At 42.7% G+C, this 21,174-nt stretch overlaps 1 protein-coding gene across 2 annotated transcripts in view; it reads right to left on the reverse strand.

The window, feature by feature from the left end:
* Nucleotides 1-21,174, reverse strand: part of ARMC2 (armadillo repeat containing 2) — a 109,753-nt gene that overhangs the window by 19,973 nt on the left and 68,606 nt on the right. For both annotated transcript variants that reach the window (XM_004753463.3, XM_013056669.2), the window contains 2 exons: nucleotides 16,909-17,054; nucleotides 11,578-11,677 (listed from right to left, as the gene is read on the reverse strand). In XM_004753463.3, the coding sequence (XP_004753520.1) occupies nucleotides 11,578-11,677; nucleotides 16,909-17,054 (246 nt within the window). The remainder of the gene's footprint in view (nucleotides 1-11,577; nucleotides 11,678-16,908; nucleotides 17,055-21,174) is intronic.

Below are 21,174 nucleotides of genomic sequence, written 5' to 3' on the forward strand. Positions count from 1 at the left end.
CAGTCCCCTCGCTGGGAACTGAGGTCCCTTTGTCAGTGTCTGATCTCTGTGGGTCTTACATCTCACACAAGCACATGCAGTTCCCTTATAACATCCGTCTCCGCGCGTACAACCAGTGGCTACTTCACATCGTTCCTAGGAGCAGAGGCTCCTCCCTGGGTTCTGGAAGGAAAGCGCCCCTGCGCTCTGGCCACACCCAACGGAAAAGCAGGACGTTTTCCCAACAGGACAGAGGGTATTTCTGAGAATTAGGTTCCTCCAGGCTATTCCGTTGTATGCTTCCTAAGCTGAGGAAGAGGAGCTTTGTGCATCAACTTTGAGGTACGGTGTCTGAGTAAAGACCCGCCACGTGAGTTCTGCCTCCGAAAACTTAACAGTGGTCAGCTGTCATGGTGGTAACAGCGGCAGTAGTGAACCCCGGGCGTGTATGATGGGCCGGGCCCTGTGCCAAGCATTCAGATATACAAATTGGTTCAATAACAATAACAGTGATAGCTTGTAGCCCTTTCCTCTGAACAGTCCTGTCCCACGCTCGAGGTAGTCCCTCCCGCACACCCCCCCAGGACAGCCGGGTCCCGGACTTCACGCCGGGTCCCAGGTTGCACCCCTCTCCCATCTCCTCAGAAGCATGGTAAGCAACACAGGAAAGGCCTTCTATGTAGAAAGGAGTGGTATTCTTTCTGCTAAATCACATCAGGCTACTCCGTTTACCCTGTAAAGTGTCACAGCTGCCTTTGGAAGGATGCTGGATTATTTCTTCTCTCCCCTCCCCGCCACACCCCCTTCCCAGGACTGGCTGCTTCACCTCTGCCTCCCTGTGTGTGTTTTCCTCCTTCGTAGACCGCAGCAGGTGTCTCTGGCCTGTGCCGTCTCTACCCGTCCTTGCTGACTTGTCAGGAGGGTTTGGCCCAGATCATCCCAGGCTGGAGAAAAAGGCAGCTTTCCTTAACGATCACTGTCCTTCCAAATTCAGGTGACCTCCAGCCCCTGCCGCGTGCGGTCCAATCTGGGGGCAACAAAGTGCTGCTTTTCTTCTTCGGAAAAATTCCCTCGGCCCCTTTGACTTCTGAAATCCTTCAATTCTAATATCTGTGTGGATCCTAACGTGGCACAGATTACCAACGTCCCAACCCCCCACCTGGGGCAGGGGGCCTGGGGAAGGAGGAACTCTAGACTTCGGGGCAGGAAGAGTTAACTCTGCCACAATGCCTCTTTCCCTGCCTTCGCATGGAAAAAGGAGGGGGTGGTTCCTGGCAGCCGTGGTGCCGACTGAAGGATGGCATGCGAGATCAACAAACGGGGATGGCAGATTGCACGGCTTGCGGCACCAAGCTTCCAGCAACTGCTATGCTCCCTGGGTCTGTCCTCTTCCTCGGGGTTGGCTCAGGCAGCTTTTCAGTCCCCCTCCACCACCTTCCTCGACTCTATTCTCTACAGAGCTAGGGAACATGGACGAGGCCGAAATAGAAGCCGTCTCCCAGGAGGCTGGCAGAGGTGGTGCTTGTCTTGACTCATCTGGAATCCCTGAGAGGCCCCGGCGGGCCGTGGCCGGCCCTGGGTGGTCGGCCCTGCGCGGAGGACTGCCCCAGACTACAGCACAGAGAGGTCGTTTATTGTCCCACAGCCCAATCCCTCTCGAGTCCACAGAGTACCCCTTGATTAAATATTCTATAAAGATTTGAAGAATTAGACAAAGGCCCAAAGTAACCACGTGTGGAGACCACGGCTTGAATCCACAGCAGAAAATCATTTCAGCAGAAGACAGGTCTCCTTTGAGGTACAGATTTGCTCCTTTATTCTCAGATTGTCTCGGAGAGCCCCCTCCAAATCAACCCTGAACTTCTGGAACATTTTTAATAAATTTAATACCAGGTTGCAGATTTATACCCCCAGCCATGAATTTTGAAATAGCAAAGTGAAGATGAACCAGGAGAGATAAAATTTTGCTCAAAGAAAGCAGTCTAGTATCACCAGTTCATACGCACTTTCTCGTTGTGCATAAAAATGGACTCGGCGCAGCCACAGCGGTGGCCAACCAGAGCTCAGACAAACAGGTCCATCTCTCTCAAGAGCCCTGACCTCCAACGTGCCTTCCAGTCATGGTGTGGGATATTCTCCTTAGTCTTGGAAATTCTTCCTCACGAGCAAGCACAGTACTCAGTCTCAGTGGGCCCCGTGCTGCTATAAATGAAATTGCTTTAACTGGAAAAAAGCAAGGGGCAGGCATGTTGATGTTGCTTTCCACATGGGAGAGACTGGCCTCAAGTCCGCGAAGGGGACTTTCCTTCTCAGAGACGTGGGCACTCAGGCTTCCCGGCACTCACCGAGCCCCAGGTCCAAGCCCGGTGAGAAGGGGCAGGACTCGGAGCACCTGTGCCTACGGACAGATTTCCAAACTTCATTAGCCCTTCTCATCCTTCCCCATCACCCTCACCTGTCCAGTCCCCCAGACCTGGCCCCACGGACATCTGTGGTTCCTCACTCCCCTCATCAACCAGTCGCCGAGGTCCCTTTGCTCTGCCATCTCAGAATCTCCCGGCCTCTCCTTCCTATGCCTGCCTCCCCCCAGGGAGAGGTCCCTATCTATAGACACCTGCCACAGACCCTTGATGGGGTCCTTCCTCTGGGATCAACATTAACACCGCTTCCTAAGGCTCCTACACCATCGCCTCACTCAAAAACATGCACTGCCTAGTAAATGTCGAAGCTAGCGTCTGATGCACCATCTGGCCCCGTGCGACCAGTTCCACAATGACCTCACGTTATTAGCCCTGGCCACGGGCAGCCAAAGCGAACATGTTCCTCCTCGAGGCCCACACCCTTCCTACCCAGCCTTAAAATAACTGGTGTGCATCACGCCAACCCCAGGGAAGGAACTGTATCAAACTATCCCAGAACGAATAAATCATGGTCAGCAGATGCCACTTACTTAAGAGAGAACCACGTCTAGTGAGTAAAGGAAAACATTTTACAAAGATCTTCATGGTGCCCCATTTAAAACTGGGTTAGGAGTTTCTCATGCAACGTGGATCTGAGAGCTAATTGGGATTTGCAATTTGCCACCTTTACCCAAATTCCCAGCCTCCAATGAAAGGTCAACATGAATCGTCCATGTGAATCAAACTTACAGGTGGCTTGAAGAACAGATCAGTTTTACCCACGTGGCAGGCAGACTGCGTTCCCGCAAAAATGCTAATTAACCCCGGGGTCCTGAAGGTGGGTCAGCGGTTTGCAGAAGTGCCGACCCGTACAAGACGGAAGAATCCGAGATGCTGGAGACTCGAAACCCAGGGTCTAAGTGGACGATCAAACCAGAAGACACCACACGGGATGCCTCAATTATCCATCCCGTCGGCAGCCATTCATCAAGCCCCAGCTACGTGCTCCTGGATCACTCCAAAGTGCCAGGCAGGGCTAGAATTTCACTGGGCTCTGTTCTTTTTAAAGTCCGCAGACATCAATCAGGCGTCCAGGATCCGTGCTGTGTGGGGGAAGAGCCAGTTCCACAAGGGCAAAGCAGCAGGAGCTGGAAAGAATGAACACGCTGAGGGCTTATTGTGCTGCGTGCCCGGTCAGGAGTGCAGACCAAGGCCAAGGCTGAGAAAAGGAGCGAGCGCAGCCAAATGCTAGCAGTACCCACTGGGAATGTGCCTGCAGAGGGGCTGGGAAGAGAGCCACGGGCCCGCTCCTACCAGGCGGGAGGCCGAGGGCGAGCTGGGAGCCAAGTTGCCATATAAAGGCTCCAGGGGAAGGGGTGGAGGTGCCTTCCCCGCCGATCCTCACCGACCCCGCACAAGGTGGAGCGGAGAGAGAGGGCACGCTATCTCTGGACGGCTGCACCCTGTGGTTGAGTTAAGGAGGAAACAGCTAGAAAGACGGCACCCGTGTAAACATTCCAGGTCTGCGATCAACACGGCCATGTCCAAGCATTCCAGATCAGACGGGGCTCACTGTGCGTGCGAGGCTGAACATGACCGCTTCGCCGGAAAGAAGACCACATGGAATGAGGGAGGCCTGACTTTGAAAGCGGCACAAGCAAGGACACGCCGGGCGATTCCCAGACAGTGTTTGCGAGCACTCTGATGACTGGCCTGCCTCTGGAAGTTCCGGTTTTAAAAACAACAACAACAAGAAACTGACCCCATCTAAAAATGGAGAGGGTTAGACAGGCAGCTGCTCGATGGGTGCAAGTGATGGGAATGCAGATAAAGGTTATTGTTTCTGGACCATGACCTCTGTGAAATATTGCCCATCTCACAAAGCTTCTTGGAGGCATTTTACCGGATCTCCTGCCCAATAGATATTTCCAGAAGAAGTGGGGAAAATCCCTTCATGTTCTTCCAGAAAACAAACCCAAGCATACTTTGTGGAGACGCTAACTGTGGTGACGCTGACGTCAGAGGCACCTTCCGAGGTAGGCCCCGGTTTGCAAGGATGCTGCCGACCCTGCTCATTCCTGTGTTTCGAGGACCATCTGTTGGTACATTTGGTTTCTACCAAATGCAGTTTACACCATAAAGCATACAATATGTGCACATTTCTGAAATGAGACGTGTCATTTAATCGAGTTTGGTTGGCATTTGTAATAGCTGCCGTGTTACCGTTTAGCTTTCGGGTGGCATCAAGCTGACTGAAATGTTGTGCTTTGGTCTCCGTGTGTGTGTGGGAACCGGAGTTATGAGTCGTACCGTGGATCTTGGAGCAATTAACCTCCTCAGACAGGAGCCAAAGACGTTTCTCTTGTTCTCCCTGAGAAAGTCCTTTGTAAGAGCTGGGAGGAGTGGATTCCTTTTCTCTGAGACTGTTGAAAAACCAGAAACCCTGGCTGGTACCACAACCGTCCGCCACAGACAGGCCCACCTTGCTGGAGGGCTGTGTGCAAAGAGGGCTGGAGCCAACTTGGCCATGTTTTGTACACACACAAGTCTTCCTCAGATGTATCTGCTGCAAACTTACGAAGTTTAGATATGGGTCTACACTGAACTTTCTCAGAGCAGGACACCAGCAGGAACGTTTGGTGATTCCTTTACCAATAAAATCTGGGGGTGACTTCGCTCAATGCAAATCCGCAACTCAGAGTCTGTCTAGTTACCTGAGGTTGAGGCCATTCCGAGGGTCCTGCAGGAGGAAGCTTGAACTTGCCTCTCCTGAGTGGTTCCCGACCCACGTCTGAAAACTCACCAACACGATGCCGTGCTGTCAAGCACTGTCAGTCTAACTCTGGGAGTGGTCCTGCGATTCCTTTTTTGTTTGTTTTCTTTTATCCAGGACTAGACGTTTTGACACAAGTCCAGCGAGGCAGGGGGGTGGGGGTAATTCATGGAAGCATCTAATAAACCATCTCATTTTCTCTAGCTAAGAAAGCCTTCAGCTCTTGGTGCAAAAAGCGAAAGGGCCGGTTACCCCTGCTTGCTGGGGAAACCTTTCCCGCCAGCACCTGCTTTGTCTTGCGAGTCTGGCTCTGATTTTGCAAGGGAGATGCACTGTCGGTTGCAGGCCCCTCAGAGAAAGACTGACCCTGTGTGGCTGATCGGATTCATCACGTTAAAATCTCTTGAGATTTTATAGAAACTCTCCGCTGTTGATGTTGGAGAAATTGTTTTAATAAGTTATACCACAGGGTTCCCAAAGCTGCTATGCATTTCAATCACTTGACGACCTCTAAAAATAGGCCTTTGGGCCCCATTCCGGCCCAGAACCAGAATCTCCACAGGTGGGGCCCTGAGAATGTGTATTTTTAAAGCTCCCCGGGTGATTCTGATGATCATTTAGGAGCTATTATCAAGAAAGAATTAGAAATCTCTCCATCTTAAGACCTACTGTCTGTTTTTATAATATCACTTTAAAAAATAAAAATCCATGTTCCTTGTAACAGATTTTCACAACACAGATGTGTAGAATATAAACGTGAAACCTCAACCCTTCATTATCACTGACCTGATAACATAGATCAAGTACATTTTAAAAAGACCCGGTCTTATTTGCAGAAGTCAGACTTTACCTTGATAAGAGATGAATATGAATAATGTTTAAAAAAAATAAAAGGAAATTCTTTTGTTTTTAACCTTTGACATTTTCTCGTGCAAAATTTGTTCCTTCCTTCCTTCCTTTCTTTTTTTTTTCCTTCAGTGGGAAAATCAGCAGATATGGGGAGGAAATATTCTACTTCTCCCTGCAGCCATCAGCTCTGGCACTACCTGAGTCAAAACAGAATTTCCCCCTTGCTGGACCATGGAAGTGGCCGACACAGTTTTCTGCAGAGCTCCTCACCAGATTGATAAAATCACTCAAGGAGGTATGCAGAGGGCTCTTTCTTTTTCCTTCCTTTTTTTTTTTTTTTTAAATTTTTATTCTGTATTCTTGGAAAAAAAAAATGCTTAGACATGAACACTCTTTGCTTCAAAAATTAGTCTCAGAAAAATGAAGTCTCTGCTGATTCCCAATGTAGCCTTCAGACTTTTAAGATAAAGTTAATACTGATCCCTCAGAAGAAAGATAAGGTATATAGACTCCTCCTGCTTCTTTAATCGCTTGGTGATAGCTATGTCTATTAAGAGACTACCAGTCTTCCAAAGTATACATCTACAACCTAACTTAGTCTAGGATTTTTGTAAACATAAACAATGAATTCTGGAACACTGAAAAGAAATAAAATAAAATAAAAATTGTAGGAACTAACAATTCTGTAAGTTGCTGGGAGCCTGGTGGGTTTTCCAAAGATTAGTTCAAAGCCTCAACATCCAAATAAATCTCAGGTGTAGCAGTTTTTAGCCACTGCAGATTAATACATTCTCAGCAGAACATGCCTGGTGTGGGTTTTCTAGATTTACTTTTATTTCTAAAAGAGAGGAAATACAAATCATATTCCCCTGATCATTTGGGAACATGAACCTAAGATGCTATCCTGGTCTGAAGTAATTTAAAATCCGTTACTTCTCTTTTAGTCCTCTGTATGACAGTTCACCAATGTGGAAAATGTGGGAAAAAATTATTATTATTTCCTCCTCCAAAGCAGGAAAGGAAAGTAAATATTTAAGGAAGAAGTACTATAATACTAGAAGAAATATTTTTTCATGCTTTACGGATTCCAAAGCATTTCAAATACTCAAAATTCATTCTTTCAGCATTTTGTCATGCGTCTAGTATGCCAAGCATCATCTCAGGTTTATCAAAACAAGGCTTGTGTCCTTCAGGAATTTTCCCAGTAGTGGGCAAGGCAGCTACACAAAAAACAACCATTTGGAGAATCACAAAAGAAATATTTATAAAGACCTATGGAGTATGGAGCTTTGGGTTAATAATTTTAGGAAGTAGTTGGGACACATAACTACTTCCTTATGGCCTGAACAATTACCCTGCTCTTCTAAATATAATATAAATTATGTGTCTGTTTTTCTTACTAAAAAAAAAAAAATCAGAGATCAAAACTGTAAACATTTCATTCTTTAGGATAAGTAAAACACGGCACAGAGTCAATGTAGAATTTTTGAAGAGTTAACAACATGACTCTCATACAGATATACAATTAACACATTAAAAAAATTATTTATCTCATTAATGAGGGAGCCAATACAATGGTTAAGTTGGCTCCAAGAACAATTAAAGAATTGGGTGCTTACAAGCATTAAAAAGAATGTTCGATTACTAGGTTAGATACGCACCTGGCTAATAGTCCCCAGGGTCATACAATCATAAGTTTTGAGGTTATCTTGTCTACCAGAGAAAAATCTACAAATTAATGTGTACTTTACAGGGCCTGGGTTCTAATCAAATAGTAAATAGCAAGTTTAAACACAGATACATTCTTCTGGAGAATTAAACAGCTCCCCAGCATGGCTTTGTCAGGACATGTAGCCTCCCAGCCCAGCATCTTATTTCTAAGTTTTGAATAATTTTTCTTCATTACTGTGAAGTGGTTAAGACTAGGGACATTCTGCTTGGGACATCCTTAGCTCTGGGTGTGCTAGCTGGGTGTACTGGCTATGTTTGAATCTTTAAAATGATACACAGATGTGGGAGCAACTGAGGATCTTCAAAAGCTTCATAAGGGAAGGGACACGAGAGCTACATCTTGTACTACTAATTGGCCCTTGAAGATGAGAAATGACAAGGGCTATTGCATCTAAGAGTCCCCTCAGGTCCCCTCATTAAGAGCCCATTCATATTCAATTGTATTTAAGGCTTCTTTAAGTGATACTTTTAACAAGTTTTATTGTGAGTTTCCTCTCCTAACTGCAGGGAAATAATCACAAAATGTAAGTAAAGATTACCAAAGGCAGAGTTAACAATCAGTAGAAAGGGAAGAGAGAGAAATCTACAAAAAGAAGGCACAGACATTTAAAGAATCTCATCAACAGATTCATGCTCCCAGGATGGGAGAGATACCCTCTAGAGCAATGAGTAATACTTATAATATTGACCTTGGGCATCAAGAAGAGGTTAAATTAGGGGCACCTGGGTGGCTCAGTGGGTTAAGCCTCTGCCTTCTGCTTGGGTCATGATCTCAGGGTCCTGGGATTGAGCCCCGCATTGTATCGGGGCTCTCTGCTCAGTGGGGAGCCTGCTTCCCCCTCTGTCTCTCTGCCTGCCTCTCTGCCCACTTGTGATCTCTGTCTGTCAAATAAATAAATAAATGAAATCTTAAAAAAGAAGACGTTAAATTAGGTAGGGATGTGGTGGCTGGGTTTGGACATTGGGGAGCGTATGGGCTATGGTGAGTGCTGTAAGATATTTAAGCTTGATGATTCACAGACCTATACCCCTGGGGCAAATAATACATTATGTGTTAATAAAAATTATTTTTAAAAAAGAAGAGGTTAAATTATTTTTAGTACCTTTAAGAAGACAAGGAAATATACAATATATCTGAATATGATTTTTTAAAGTTTTTATTTATTTATATGAGAGACAGAAAGAGTGAGAGAAAGTGAGAGAGAGAGAGAGAAGATGAGCAGGGAGAGAGGCAGAAGGAGAAGCAGACTCCCCACTGAGCAGGGAGACCGATGTGGGACTCAATCCCAAGACCCCAGGATCATGACCTGAGCCAAAGGCAGATGCTTAACTGACTAAGCCACCCAGGCACCCCTGAATATTATTTTTACTACAGTGATAAAAATAATTTAATAAGTTATGCATTTCTTTGATGGTTCTGGAAACAATATGTACCGCACATAGTTTGCAAGGAGTTCTTCATTCTTCTGAACCAAAATAATTTTAATAGGAACACAAAATTATCATATAGATCAACAGAGGAAAAATATGGCTCTGAAACACCAATTTTGCTTTACAGATAACTATTGGTCCAAAGTGAAAAAATAGTTCACTAAGAGGCATGGTAAAAGTTTGTGCCAATTAAACTTTAAGACGGTTCATCCCTTGAATCAGAAAAAACATACTCCTAACTATGTTGACATCACAAGTGTCTCATATTGGCAAGATACCAGGGGATCTGTCTGTTTACTAAACATGGCCATCATCCAAGCTACAGTTAGAAAAACAAACAGCTATTACTAGTAATGCTACAAAACAACAGGGCTATTTGTTAGCACTGAACTGATAGGTTTTCTTCCTTTTTAAAAAATTACAGGTTCTGACATAACTTAAAATCAAACTGTTAAACAGAAATGTTTTCTTTCACGCACTTTTGAAAATTCTAGTGCAAGCAAAGGTGTCCTCTCCAGTTCTAGTTATCTGAATCATCCCTGATCAAAACACCAAAGGAAAAGAGAATAATAAAATTACAAAGAAAGTCCATAAAATAACACTTCAAACAAAATCTATAACTTAACTTTTCAAGTACAGGTTCTAAAAGAATTCTTTTAATGCTATAGTAAAGTGTCTTTTCTGCCATTTTATTTTTTTCCTTAAAAAAGACAACCCAGAATAGGAGTGCCTAAGTTTTCTGCTGGAGTAAGTCACTTGTCCAAAGATTACAGTTCAGATAATATATTGTACCAAATTCTAGATTAATAAATGTTTAATGGACTCTTTAATTAATAGCAGATCAGGAATACTTTTGGGTAGATTAATCAAATCGATTCTTCCACTAACATAGCAAATTCTTATATCCTGAAATCGTACAAAGTATATAATTTAGAGAAAACACTAAATATGTAGGGGAAAGCATTTGCAGCCCAAATACTCGGAATCAGAAACTCAAGTGCATATTTGTAAATCACTGCTTAAAAGCTAAATGAAAACTTAACACTTTAAGCAAGGTTTTATCATCTTCAAGATGTAGTCATGGTATAATATGAGCATAGAAACTTCTCTGTCATCTGTATAACCAAAAAGAGACTAGTAACCTTTTAATAAATCCGCTAATAATAGCATCAAATCTGACAAATTTAGTCATTCTCAGCAGAAGTACTGGGCTGGGTAAAAATAAGTTACATGCTATTTGTGGCAAACGGGGATTATATTCGGAGGTGGTTTTGAGATGTCCAATATAAACAAACACAAAGCTTTATATTAAAATGTTCTTAGTATACACATAAATTATTTGGTTTTAAACTTAGTGATTCTGAAATTTTACCATATTTGAAATGAATATATATTGTGTTCATGTATAAAATGTCTCACTAGGGGCAGGTAAAAGTGTATATATAGTTGTTTAAAAGAACAACTGGGTGGCTTAAAAGCCACTGGGTGGCTCAGTGGGTTAAGCCGCTGCCTTCAGCTCAGGTCATGATCTCAGGGTCCTGGGATCGAGTCCCGCATCAGGCTCTCTGCTCAGCAGGGAGCCTGCTTCCTCCTCTCTCTCTCTCTGCCTGCCTCTCTGCCTATTTGTGATCTCTCTCTGTCAAATAAATAAATAAAATCTTAAAAAAAAAAGTCTCACTAAAGAGCTGATGTCACCTTAAGCATTTATAAAGCTGAATAAAAATAAACTGCATTTAATGAATATTCAAGAACTTATAATAAACCTTAATGTTTGTACTATTATGATTTTATGAAGGTGGGGTCATTTGTGACTTCTTCCTTCTTTTAAACAACTATTTATACACTTTTACCTGATCCATTAACCCCAAATTATTTTTTTTCTGATATTTACCTTACTTTGGAAGAATTTCATCTTCTAAATACTAAAGTGTCAAAGAACTAAAGAATTTCAGGGCTAGGAGAATCTTTAGAGTCTACGCATTGTCAGGGTTCCCAAACTGTACTTTGCATCAGAGGTTCCAGCGGTGCTCATTGAAGTGCAGATGGCCAGGCCTCTCCCCACCCATGTGACTCAGCAGGCTGAGGATGGGGCCTGGAAATGACGCCCATCCCACCCCAAGAGGATTCTCAAGTAAGGGTCTATAAATCACTGGGAGGAACGACACTGTGCACCGACCCTCTTTCCTAAACCAGGAATCTTACTATATCAACCATCCTGTTGTAGACCTTTCTGCCTCAAACTACTCCCTCTTCAGCTCCTACAAGTAATAGTCTCCTTGGTCTGCCCATGAACACATCAGATGGAAGTTTCTCAAAGAAACTGGTACCTTCAAAACATAAAACTACCCAACATGAGCTCACAAGAACACACCAATACAAAGACATTCTGAAGAATTATATGCATGAAGAACTGACCTGTTTCTTCTGGTATTTGTTTATCAGTTTCAAAAACAAGGCGTAACATCTGGAGTAGTTGGCCAAGGCTACACAGCAGTCATGGTAAGAAGTAAGTTTGCTGCAGAAATGCCAAATGGGAAAATAAAAATAAACTTTTTTTTCTCATTAAGTTCAAATATACATATGGTTACTCCAAATGCAGATGTTCAAAGGGTTGCTCGTGCCTGAAAAAGAGGCTAGAAATACTCCGCACGCCAGTCCAGAGAAGACACAAGGAGGCTTGCTGTCTGCTCTCGTCTCTGGGGGCATGGAGGTGGGGGCCAGGGGGGATCCTTCGAAAAAGAGAAACCCAAAGTCTCTGATACATGTATTCAGTGTGAATTTACACCATACATGTGGTTCAGAAAACACAAGCTAAGAAATTTACACAAATTCTGTTTAGATACCAACCACTGAATCCCCTGGGACCCATAAGAAACAAATGTTGAACTGTTCAATAGTGATACAGCGATAAGAGGCAAAATGTCCTGAAAGTTAAAAGCCTTGAAAACAGCTTCAAAATTTTGAAGGCATGCAAACAAGCAACCAACCAAAAACCACAAGGCAGTACTGACAAACCTATATCAACTTGGGAGATGTTCCTAAATCTCTCATTAAGTGATAGATTAATAGGTAAAACATCATCAATATTGTAAAAACGTGACCTTGTACGAGGCCATTAACAAGTCTCAGTAAATTTTCAGAGAAGTGTCTTCGAGCTTATATTCTCTGGTCAAAGAACAATTAAGTTAGGAAATCAACGTAAGAATACATATCTTATGAATGGATAAAGAAGATGTGGTACATATATACAATGGAATACTATGCAGCCATCAAAAGAAATGAAATGTTGCCATTTGCAACAATGTGGATGGAACTAGAGGGTATTAAGCTGAGCAAAATAAGTCAGTCAGAGAAAGACAATTATTATATGATCTCTCTGACATGAGAAAGATAATTATTATATGATCTCTCTGACATGAGGAATTTGAGAGGCAGGGTTGGTGATTTGGGGGGCAGGGAAGGAAAAAATGAAACAAGCTGACATTGGGAGGGAGACAAACCATAAGAGAGTCTTAATCTCACAAAACAAACTGAGGGTTGCTGGGGAGAGGGGGAGTTATGGAAAGGGTGGTTGGGTTAGGGACACTGGGGAGGGTATGGGCTACGGTGAATGCTGTGAAGTATGTAAGTCTGGCAATTCACAGACCTGTACCCCTGGGGCTAATAATACATTATATGTTAATAAAAATAATTTTTAAAAAAGAATACATATCTTAGAAAACTTACTTTTGAAAACTTAAAAACATAACTTATGGGACGAAGAAACATGTTTAAAATAAACACATTTAAAAATAAAAGGTTTAAAAATAAAACACGGAGATCCGAATAACTGAAAAAAAAAAAACAACCCACAAATCAAACTTTGTGAGATACACCATTTAAAGCATTTAAAGGAAATGCTTTTTGGCACCATTTAAAAGAAAATTTCTAGTCTTCAGAAGGATTTTAAAAAAGGAATGAAATTTCTAACTAAAATAGAAGAAAAATATAATATACCCAAAGGCAGTAGAAGAAAAGTGTTGATACAGATGAGGACAGAAGGAATATAATAGAAAACAAACATACAATGAATGGATTGGATCAAGAAATCTGCTGATACTTTACCAAAATTATTAACATTAGCAAACCTTTGGCAAGACTGACCCAGAAAAAAAGGAGAAACATCATATGCAATCAAAAGGAGTGAAAATCAGTATAAACAATGCAGAGTCAGCGTGACCTAATGCTTAAATATACGGCTTCCAGAGCCAGACAGATGGCCTGGTTTGATTTCCAACTGTGTGATACTGAGAACAGTACTAAGCCTCTGCATGACTCAGTTTCCTTATATATGAAATGAAGACAATAAGGATAGTACCCACCTTTAAAGTTGTTATAAGGAATAAATAATTTCATATTTGGAAAGTGCTCAGAACACTGCCCGGCACTTGATAGCCGTTATCTAAGTATTTCTTAAATAATATTAGTAGTAGGGGTGCCGATGTGGCTCAGTGGGTTAAGCATCTGCCTTCAGCTTGGGTCATGATCTCAGGGTCCTGGGATCGAGCCCCACATCAGGCTCGCTGCTCGGCAGGGAGCCTGTTTCCCCCCTTCTGTCTGCTTGCCTCTCTGCCTACTTGTGATCTCCCTCTCTGTCAAATAAACAAATAAAATCTTAAAAAAAAATAATAGTAGTAGTAAATATTATTAGTTAAAGAATAAAAGGGGACATGATTCAAAATGCAACAGAGATTATAAGGATAATAAGATAATATTTGGAATGACTTCATGTTGTTTGAAAACTTAGATAAAATGGACAGATTCCTATAAAAATATAACTTTCTGAAACTAACCCCAGTACAAATAGAGAATACAACAAATATATAACCATTAAAGAAAGTGAATCAGTAGTTAGTGACGATCACACATGAATGTGCAGACACACCTACCAGGACAAAATAGATTTTCAAACAAGTTCTACAATTTTTTCAAGAAATAGGTAAGTTTCATTTTCACAAATTCTTTTAGGAAAGAAAAAAAGTGGGAATATTTCACAACTCATTTTATGAGGCTGGAATAAACTTTGATACTAAAACCAGACAAGGACAATATGAAAAAGGAAAAGTACAGGCTAATCTAACTCACAGATGAAAAATCTTGAATAAAATATTAGCCAGTTAAACGTAGCACGTATATAGTGGCTTAACATGAGAAAATCTACTAATCTGTGATCTACTATATTAATGAACTAAAAAAAGAAAATCCACATAATCAAAATAGATTCAGGGCAAGCATTCTAGAAAATTTAACATCCATTAGTGTGAGAAAATTCTTCCCTAGCCTTCTGAAGGGTATAGACAAAAACCTACAATAAATATTACTTTTAATTGGTAAAACCACAAAAATATTTCCTTTGAAGTCAGGAGCAAGGCAGCAGGGCCAACACTCTTACAGCTTTCAATGGGACATCCTGAGCGAGGTGGTAAGGAAGAGGTGGGACAGCAGGAAAGAATCGTAATAATTGGGGGAAAAATAACAAATTATTTTTATTTGCAGACAAATTGTCTAGAAAATCCAAGAAAATCTACAGACTAACTCTTGGCCCTAAATTTCAAGATTCCTTGGTAAAGATTAATAAGCAAACATCAATACTATTTATATAAACCAGCAACAACCTATTAGGAAGTATTTTATACACGTATTATATAGTCCGCATGTGCTACTATGTTAATTTCAGGTATATGACATAGTCATTCAACATTCTATACATTTATAACATGTTGACCGTAAGTGTAGTCATTACCTGTCTCCATACAAAGTTATTATGAAATTATTGACTATATTCCCTGTGCTGTACTTTTCTTCCCTGTGACTTATTTTATAAATAGAAATTTGTACTTCTTAATCCCCTTTAAAAATATGTTTAGGGGAGCCTGGGTGGCTCAGTGGGTTAAAGCCTCTGCCTTCAGCTCAGGTCATGATCCCAGGGTCCTGGGATCGAGCCCCGCATCAGGCTCTCTGCTCAGCAGGGAGCCTGCTTCCTCCTCTCTCTCTCTGCCTACTTCTCTGCCTACTTGTGATCTCTGTCTGTCAAATAAATAAATAAAATCTTAAATATATATATATATATATATATATATATATATATATATATATGTTTAAAAGACTGTATTCATAGTTGCAGCAAAAGCCATGAAGGGATAAATCTAATAAAAGATGTACAAAATCTTTTTGGAGAAAATTATAAAATTTTATGGGAAGATATAAAAGAAAACATCATAAATGTTTATTGGTAGAAGACTCTGTATCATAAATGTGTCCGTTCTCTTCACTTGCATCCCAGTTGCTCTACATACCCAGTGTTATTCCAAGAAAAACCCTAAAGTTCCTACCACAAACCTTAGCTGATTCTCCAACTCTTGAGAAAGAGGGAAGAATTGGATCTTAAAGGAGAAAAGGGGTGAGGGATTCATCTTATCTTTTTTTTTTTTTTTTTTTAAGATTTTATTTATTTATTTGACAGACTGAGATCACAGAGAATCAGGCGGAGAGAAAGGAGGAAGCAGGCTCCCTGCTGAGCAGAGAGCCTGATGCGGGGCCTGATTCCAGAACCCTGGGATCATGACCTGAGCCGAAGGCAGAGGCTTTAACCCACTGAGCCATCCAGGCACCCCAGGATTCATCTTATCTTATAGCAAGCAAGTCTTATAGCAAGACTTTAATCTATAACAGTAGAGACAGTGCAGTACTGATCTGAGGATGGGCCAGAATGCCCATAAACAGGCCTACAAGTATATGGAATCTTGTGTTTGAATAACTAAGCTCTTAGAATCACCGGTGGGGCGGGGGAGGAGTTGGGGAGAATGGTATATTTGATAAAAGGTGCTGGGACAACTGACTAGCCATATGGGAAAAAAATTAAATTGAATCCCTGCACGCCACCAGATATAAAACCAAAATGTAGGATTTTATAGTGTTTCAAAAATGGGAGTGCTAAGTACCCAGAAAGGAAAGCACAGGGCTAAAAAAATCAAATCTGGACTCCCATCCTCATCCCAGGGTCAGTTACCGATGGGTCTTCAGAGAATGTTCTATTTTACTAAACAACTACAGTGAAGTTTAAAAAGGCCCAGGTCTCTTGAGAATGATAATTATGTAAAAACATGGGCAAGGAGCAGTGAGAGAGGAAATATAAATGCATAATTTAAAGACAGTTCTGAAATTTAACATCTTGCTTTGAAGCGACCTGGATGCCGACGGTCCTCACTTCTGGCTTGAAGTGTAAACATGACAAGTGAGTATATGAGCCCAAATTCAGTCGCACAAGTGAAATCAAATAATCAGGTCAGATCAGACTTTCTAAGCAATGCTGCCCTTTCTGAATTATAGTCCTTAAGTGCTATTTCCAAGTATACTAGAAAGTTCATCATGTTTTGTAATATAGTTCTTGATCTCCAATAAGCTAAGAGGAATTTTTGTTTATCCTGTAAAAACCCCAGGATAACTCACAACTCACCAAAGAACTAAGGTGACTTACAATGGATGAGTTTAGAATCACATTAGGAATAAACGGGAAATGGGGTCATTAGTTTTACATCATTTATTTTGAACATGGACCACTAGATTTTTTTTTTTTTTTTTTGCTGGGGGAAGTAAGAAGCAAAAATAGGATTCCTTGCAAGCTGCACACACACAAATATTAAAGATAACCCCAAATTTAAGCCTTAGCATTTGTTTAAGGTTACTTCATTTTCCTAGTCCACCTACCTGAATATTCTGGCAATATTGGTGCAGACATCCTTGTCAGCCATGTACTGTCCCATCACCGAGCAGAGCTGGGGAAGGGCCCCGATGCTCAGCAACTTACTTCTTGCTGGTGGTGAATCAACCAAGTTTCTCAGTGTAGCCGTCATCTAGGACAAAAGCGTGTTTGCGCCATTTTGGTTTTTTAATTGGAAAATACAGTAACACAAATCCGTACCACAAAATTCATCCTACAAGCTTCATTAAATCAGTAGTAAAACCAAGCAAGCCCCTGTTAGGCATCTCCTACCAGACAACATGGGCCTGAGGACAAATGGCATGAATTAAAAAAAAAAAAAAAGATTGCAAAGAAAGCCTACTTTGGTTCTAAGGCAAAGAATGAGAAGTTCATATTAATAAGCAATTAGTACACCAAAACCCTAGGGTTAAGTAATCATCATCTGGGTGTGTTAGCTGTCTCTCATAAGACTTTCACTTTACCCTGAGACATGACACATCAGTTCCACAGATTAGAAACCTCTCATTCTATAGGTTTAAGAGTAGCATCAAATAATGTTCTGGCCAAAGGATATTTTTTAAAAGATTTTATTTATTTTATTTGTCAGAGAGAGAGAGAGCGCAAACAGGGGGAGCAGCAGGCAGAAGGAGAAGCAGTATCCCCGCCTAGCAGGGAGCCCGGTGTGGGACTCTATCCGAGGACCCTGGGATCATGACCTGAGCTGGAGGCAGATGCTTAATGGACAGAGCCACCCAGGCATCCCTGGCCAAAGGAGATTTAAGACTGTTAGTTTCATTCTCTTCCAAGAGACAAGTACTGATTTCTTGAAATTTTGTCTTTTTTTAAAAAAAAATTATTTATTTATTTATTTGAGAGAAACAGAATGAACAGGGAAGGGGGCAGAGGGAAAAGGAGAAGCAGAAGCAGATTCCCCACTGGGCCAGGAGCCCGACATGGACTAGATGCCAGGACCCCAGGATTATGATCTGAGCCAAAGGCAGACGATTAACAAACTGAACCACCCAGGCACCCCCAAATTTGTCTTATTTTGTAAAAAATGCTCAGGAAAGCTATCTTTGTCTGAAAGTGGAGAAGAGAATGGGGCGCCTGGGAGGTTCAGTCAGTTAAGCATCTGCCTCTTGGTTTTGTCTCAGGTAATGACCTCAGAGTCATGAGATCAAGCCCCATGTGGGGTTCCACACTCAGCTCAGTGGGGAGCCTGCTAGAGATTTTCTCTCTCTGCCCATCCCCCTGCTTTCTCCCTCTCTCTCTGAAATAAGTAAACAGGTTGCCTGGGTGGCTCAGTCCGTAAGCATCTGTCTTTGGCTCAGGTCATGACCCCAGGGTTCTGGGATTAAGCCCTGCATTGGGTTCCCTATTCTCCCTCTCCCTCTGCCTGTCTCTCCCCCTGCTTGTGTGATCCCTCTCTCTCTCTCTCTCTGTGTCAAATAAATAAATAAATAAATACATCTTTAAAAATAAATAAATAAAATAAGTAAACAAATCTGTGAAAAAAAGTAGAGAACAATCCCATAAATCCAATTTACTAAAGGTAAAGGTCAGAAAAACCAATGTTTCAGTTCTCTAATACTTTCGACACTTAGTGTGCTCTTTCCTCATGGAACAGGATGAGGCAGGCTCTTGGTGAAAAAGAGTCTGCTCAGGGGTGCCTGGGTGGCTCAGTGGGTTAAAGCCTCTGCCTTTGGCTCTGGTCATGATCCCAGGGTCCTGTGATCGAGCCTGCATGGGGCTCTCTGCTCAGCAGGGAGCCTACTTCCTCCTCTCTCTCTCTCTGCCTGCCTCTCTGCCTACTTATGAGCCCTGTCAAATAAATAAATAAAATCTAAAAAAATATATTTTTTTTAATCTGAAAAAAAAAAAAAAAAGAGAGAGTCAGCTCAGGATCTGGACACCTGGTCAAACCCCAGCCCAGCATCTACTAGCCTCGATTAGCAAGTGAACCTCCTAGGGAACCGTTTTCTCCTCAGAAAAGTGGGCATGGTGCCAGCTCCCTGGAGTTGTGAGGATTCGACGAGACGAGATGTGGGAAGGGCATTGCCAATCTCCATCACCTAACAGGAGTCAAACATCATCAAGGCTCCCCTCTCGGTGTTGTGCGACTTTACACCCAAAATGCAGAAGAGGGATCACGGGCCTTCGAGTCAGATGACAGAGATTCGAGTCTTAAATCTCTCTCTGGTGACGTGACTGCGGCCCCCACTCAGCGTTCCTCTTCTCCCACTTTCTCACCTGTGAAAAGCAGCTACGGTCTCTGCTCCCCTCCTGGTGTGGTTGTGAGTAGACAATGGAAACATGTAACAATGTCTCTGTGTACTGTAAAGCCTTATGTAAATATAAAGCTTCATTATGGCCATCATTAATCAACTTTAAAAACAATTAAGATACATATGTTTGATTACTTTTCCTTTGTCACCACAGCAAGATAAATATAACTGACTCCCTTAAAAGCAGAGAAAATAAAAATAATGTTTCAAGTAAATGTGTTCGGGTCTTTTGAAGTCAGTTCCATTATATAGCAATTCAGTAAATTACTCCCGAAAGCTTCAGCATCCAAAATATCAGAGGGGAAAACAAACTTCTCGAGCATTCTACTTAACTGTGGGTCTAAAGCACGGTTTCCCAGCTAAGGAATGGTCTTCTGGGAAGGCTAATACGTCATTTTAGGCTTTTCAGGCCATCGCCACCATAATGTGGAAAATTCTCATCATCTGACCCTGGCTCTACCTGTTCTCCTTCTCTAGAGACAGCTCGGTGGTCAAGTGCAACTGGATTACATCAATCCCAGGAATGACTCACAAGTGTCCGCACCAGGAGTCCAAAGAGCCCAGATGCCCTTGTGAATCCTGACCTGAAGTCAGGCAGCCGGAGGCCGTGCAATACCCATTCGAAACACCACACACAGAAACCCGCCCTCTTCCCTGGTTCCCACGGCTTCACGGATTGGGGACTTCAATCTACAACCATCCTTTTGCTCCCCACAGTCTGGCAAGGCACCCTCTCAGCAAAAGGGATGGTAGAGCTCTCAGGAGGTTTTATTTTCTTGTTTCGACCTCGGTTTTTTCCTCTCTTTCTACTATTTTTCTCATCTCATTACAAAAAGTTAAAACAGGGCGCCTGGGTGGCTCAGTCGGTTAAGCACCTGCCTTTGGCTCAGGTCATGATCCCAGGGTCCTGGGATCAAGTCCTGCTTCCGGCTCCCTGCTCTGTGGGGTGTTTGCTTCTCTCTCTCCAACTGCCCTTCTCCGCTTGTGTTCTCTCTGTCAAATAAATAAATAAAATCTTAAAAAAAAAAATAAAGAAGAAGAAGAAAAAGAGGAGGAGGAGGAAAGGAAGGGACAGGGGAGCAGAAAAGAACTTTCTCCTTTAAGAAGCCTCTGGCAAGAAAGGGCGGGCGTGGGGGGGGGGGGCGGGTGTTGGTTAGAAGAGGCCTGAGCTTAAAGCCCTGAGGGCTGGGGATCAGGAGGAGGTCACCAGGCTGAGGCGGCCTAGCAGGCTCCCCATTTTGAGAGGCGGGCTGAGAGCCAGGAATCTCACTGCGGGGGGGGGGGGGGGGGGGGGGGGGGGGGTGGATGGGAGGGGGGTTCTGACTGCCAAGCACAGACAAGGGGCTGTTTTCTGGGAAAAATGTATAAAGATCGGTAGGAGGAGAGTCTCGTTAAATACTGTGGTAACAGTAAAGACGAATTTCTAGTCAACCCACTTAACTTGCAACCTTGCTCCCACTTTTAACAGAGATACATTTGCGGAAATCACAAATGAGTTTTCCTGCCCTCCCCCTCCCCACCAGGAAAGCCCACCCACTGGGCCTGCCCCCAAAGCAGGAGTTCACCAAAGTCCAAGCTTTAAGCTTGCAGAAGTGGACAGGGCTCTTAACTTTCCATTAGAATTTATATGGTTTCTAACTCTGCTTAGTTATGTACTTTTCTGTTTTACTGTCTATAAACTTTTAAATCGTCTCAAATCCTTTAGGACCGAAGAAGAAATGCGGGTTAGATGATTTTATCGATGTCTGTTGAGCTTCCAAAGGGCTCTCTGGAGCAGTTTCCACGTGTCATCCCACCAAGAAAGAAAAAACAGAAAAGCATGTTTCTGGTGCCCCTGGGTGGCTCAGTGGGTTAAAGCCTCTGCCTTTGGCTCAGATAGTGATCCCAGGGTCCTGGGGTTGAGCTCCCCTCTGCTCAGTGGGGAGCCTGCTTTCTCCTCTCTCTCTCTGCCTGCCTCTCTGCCTGATTGTGATCTCTGTCTGTCAA

This window comes from Mustela putorius, unplaced genomic scaffold, assembly GCF_011764305.1.
Source record: "Mustela putorius furo isolate JIRA1106 unplaced genomic scaffold, ASM1176430v1.1 tig00000450_pilon_pilon_pilon, whole genome shotgun sequence".
NCBI classification, from domain to species: domain Eukaryota; kingdom Metazoa; phylum Chordata; class Mammalia; order Carnivora; family Mustelidae; genus Mustela; species Mustela putorius.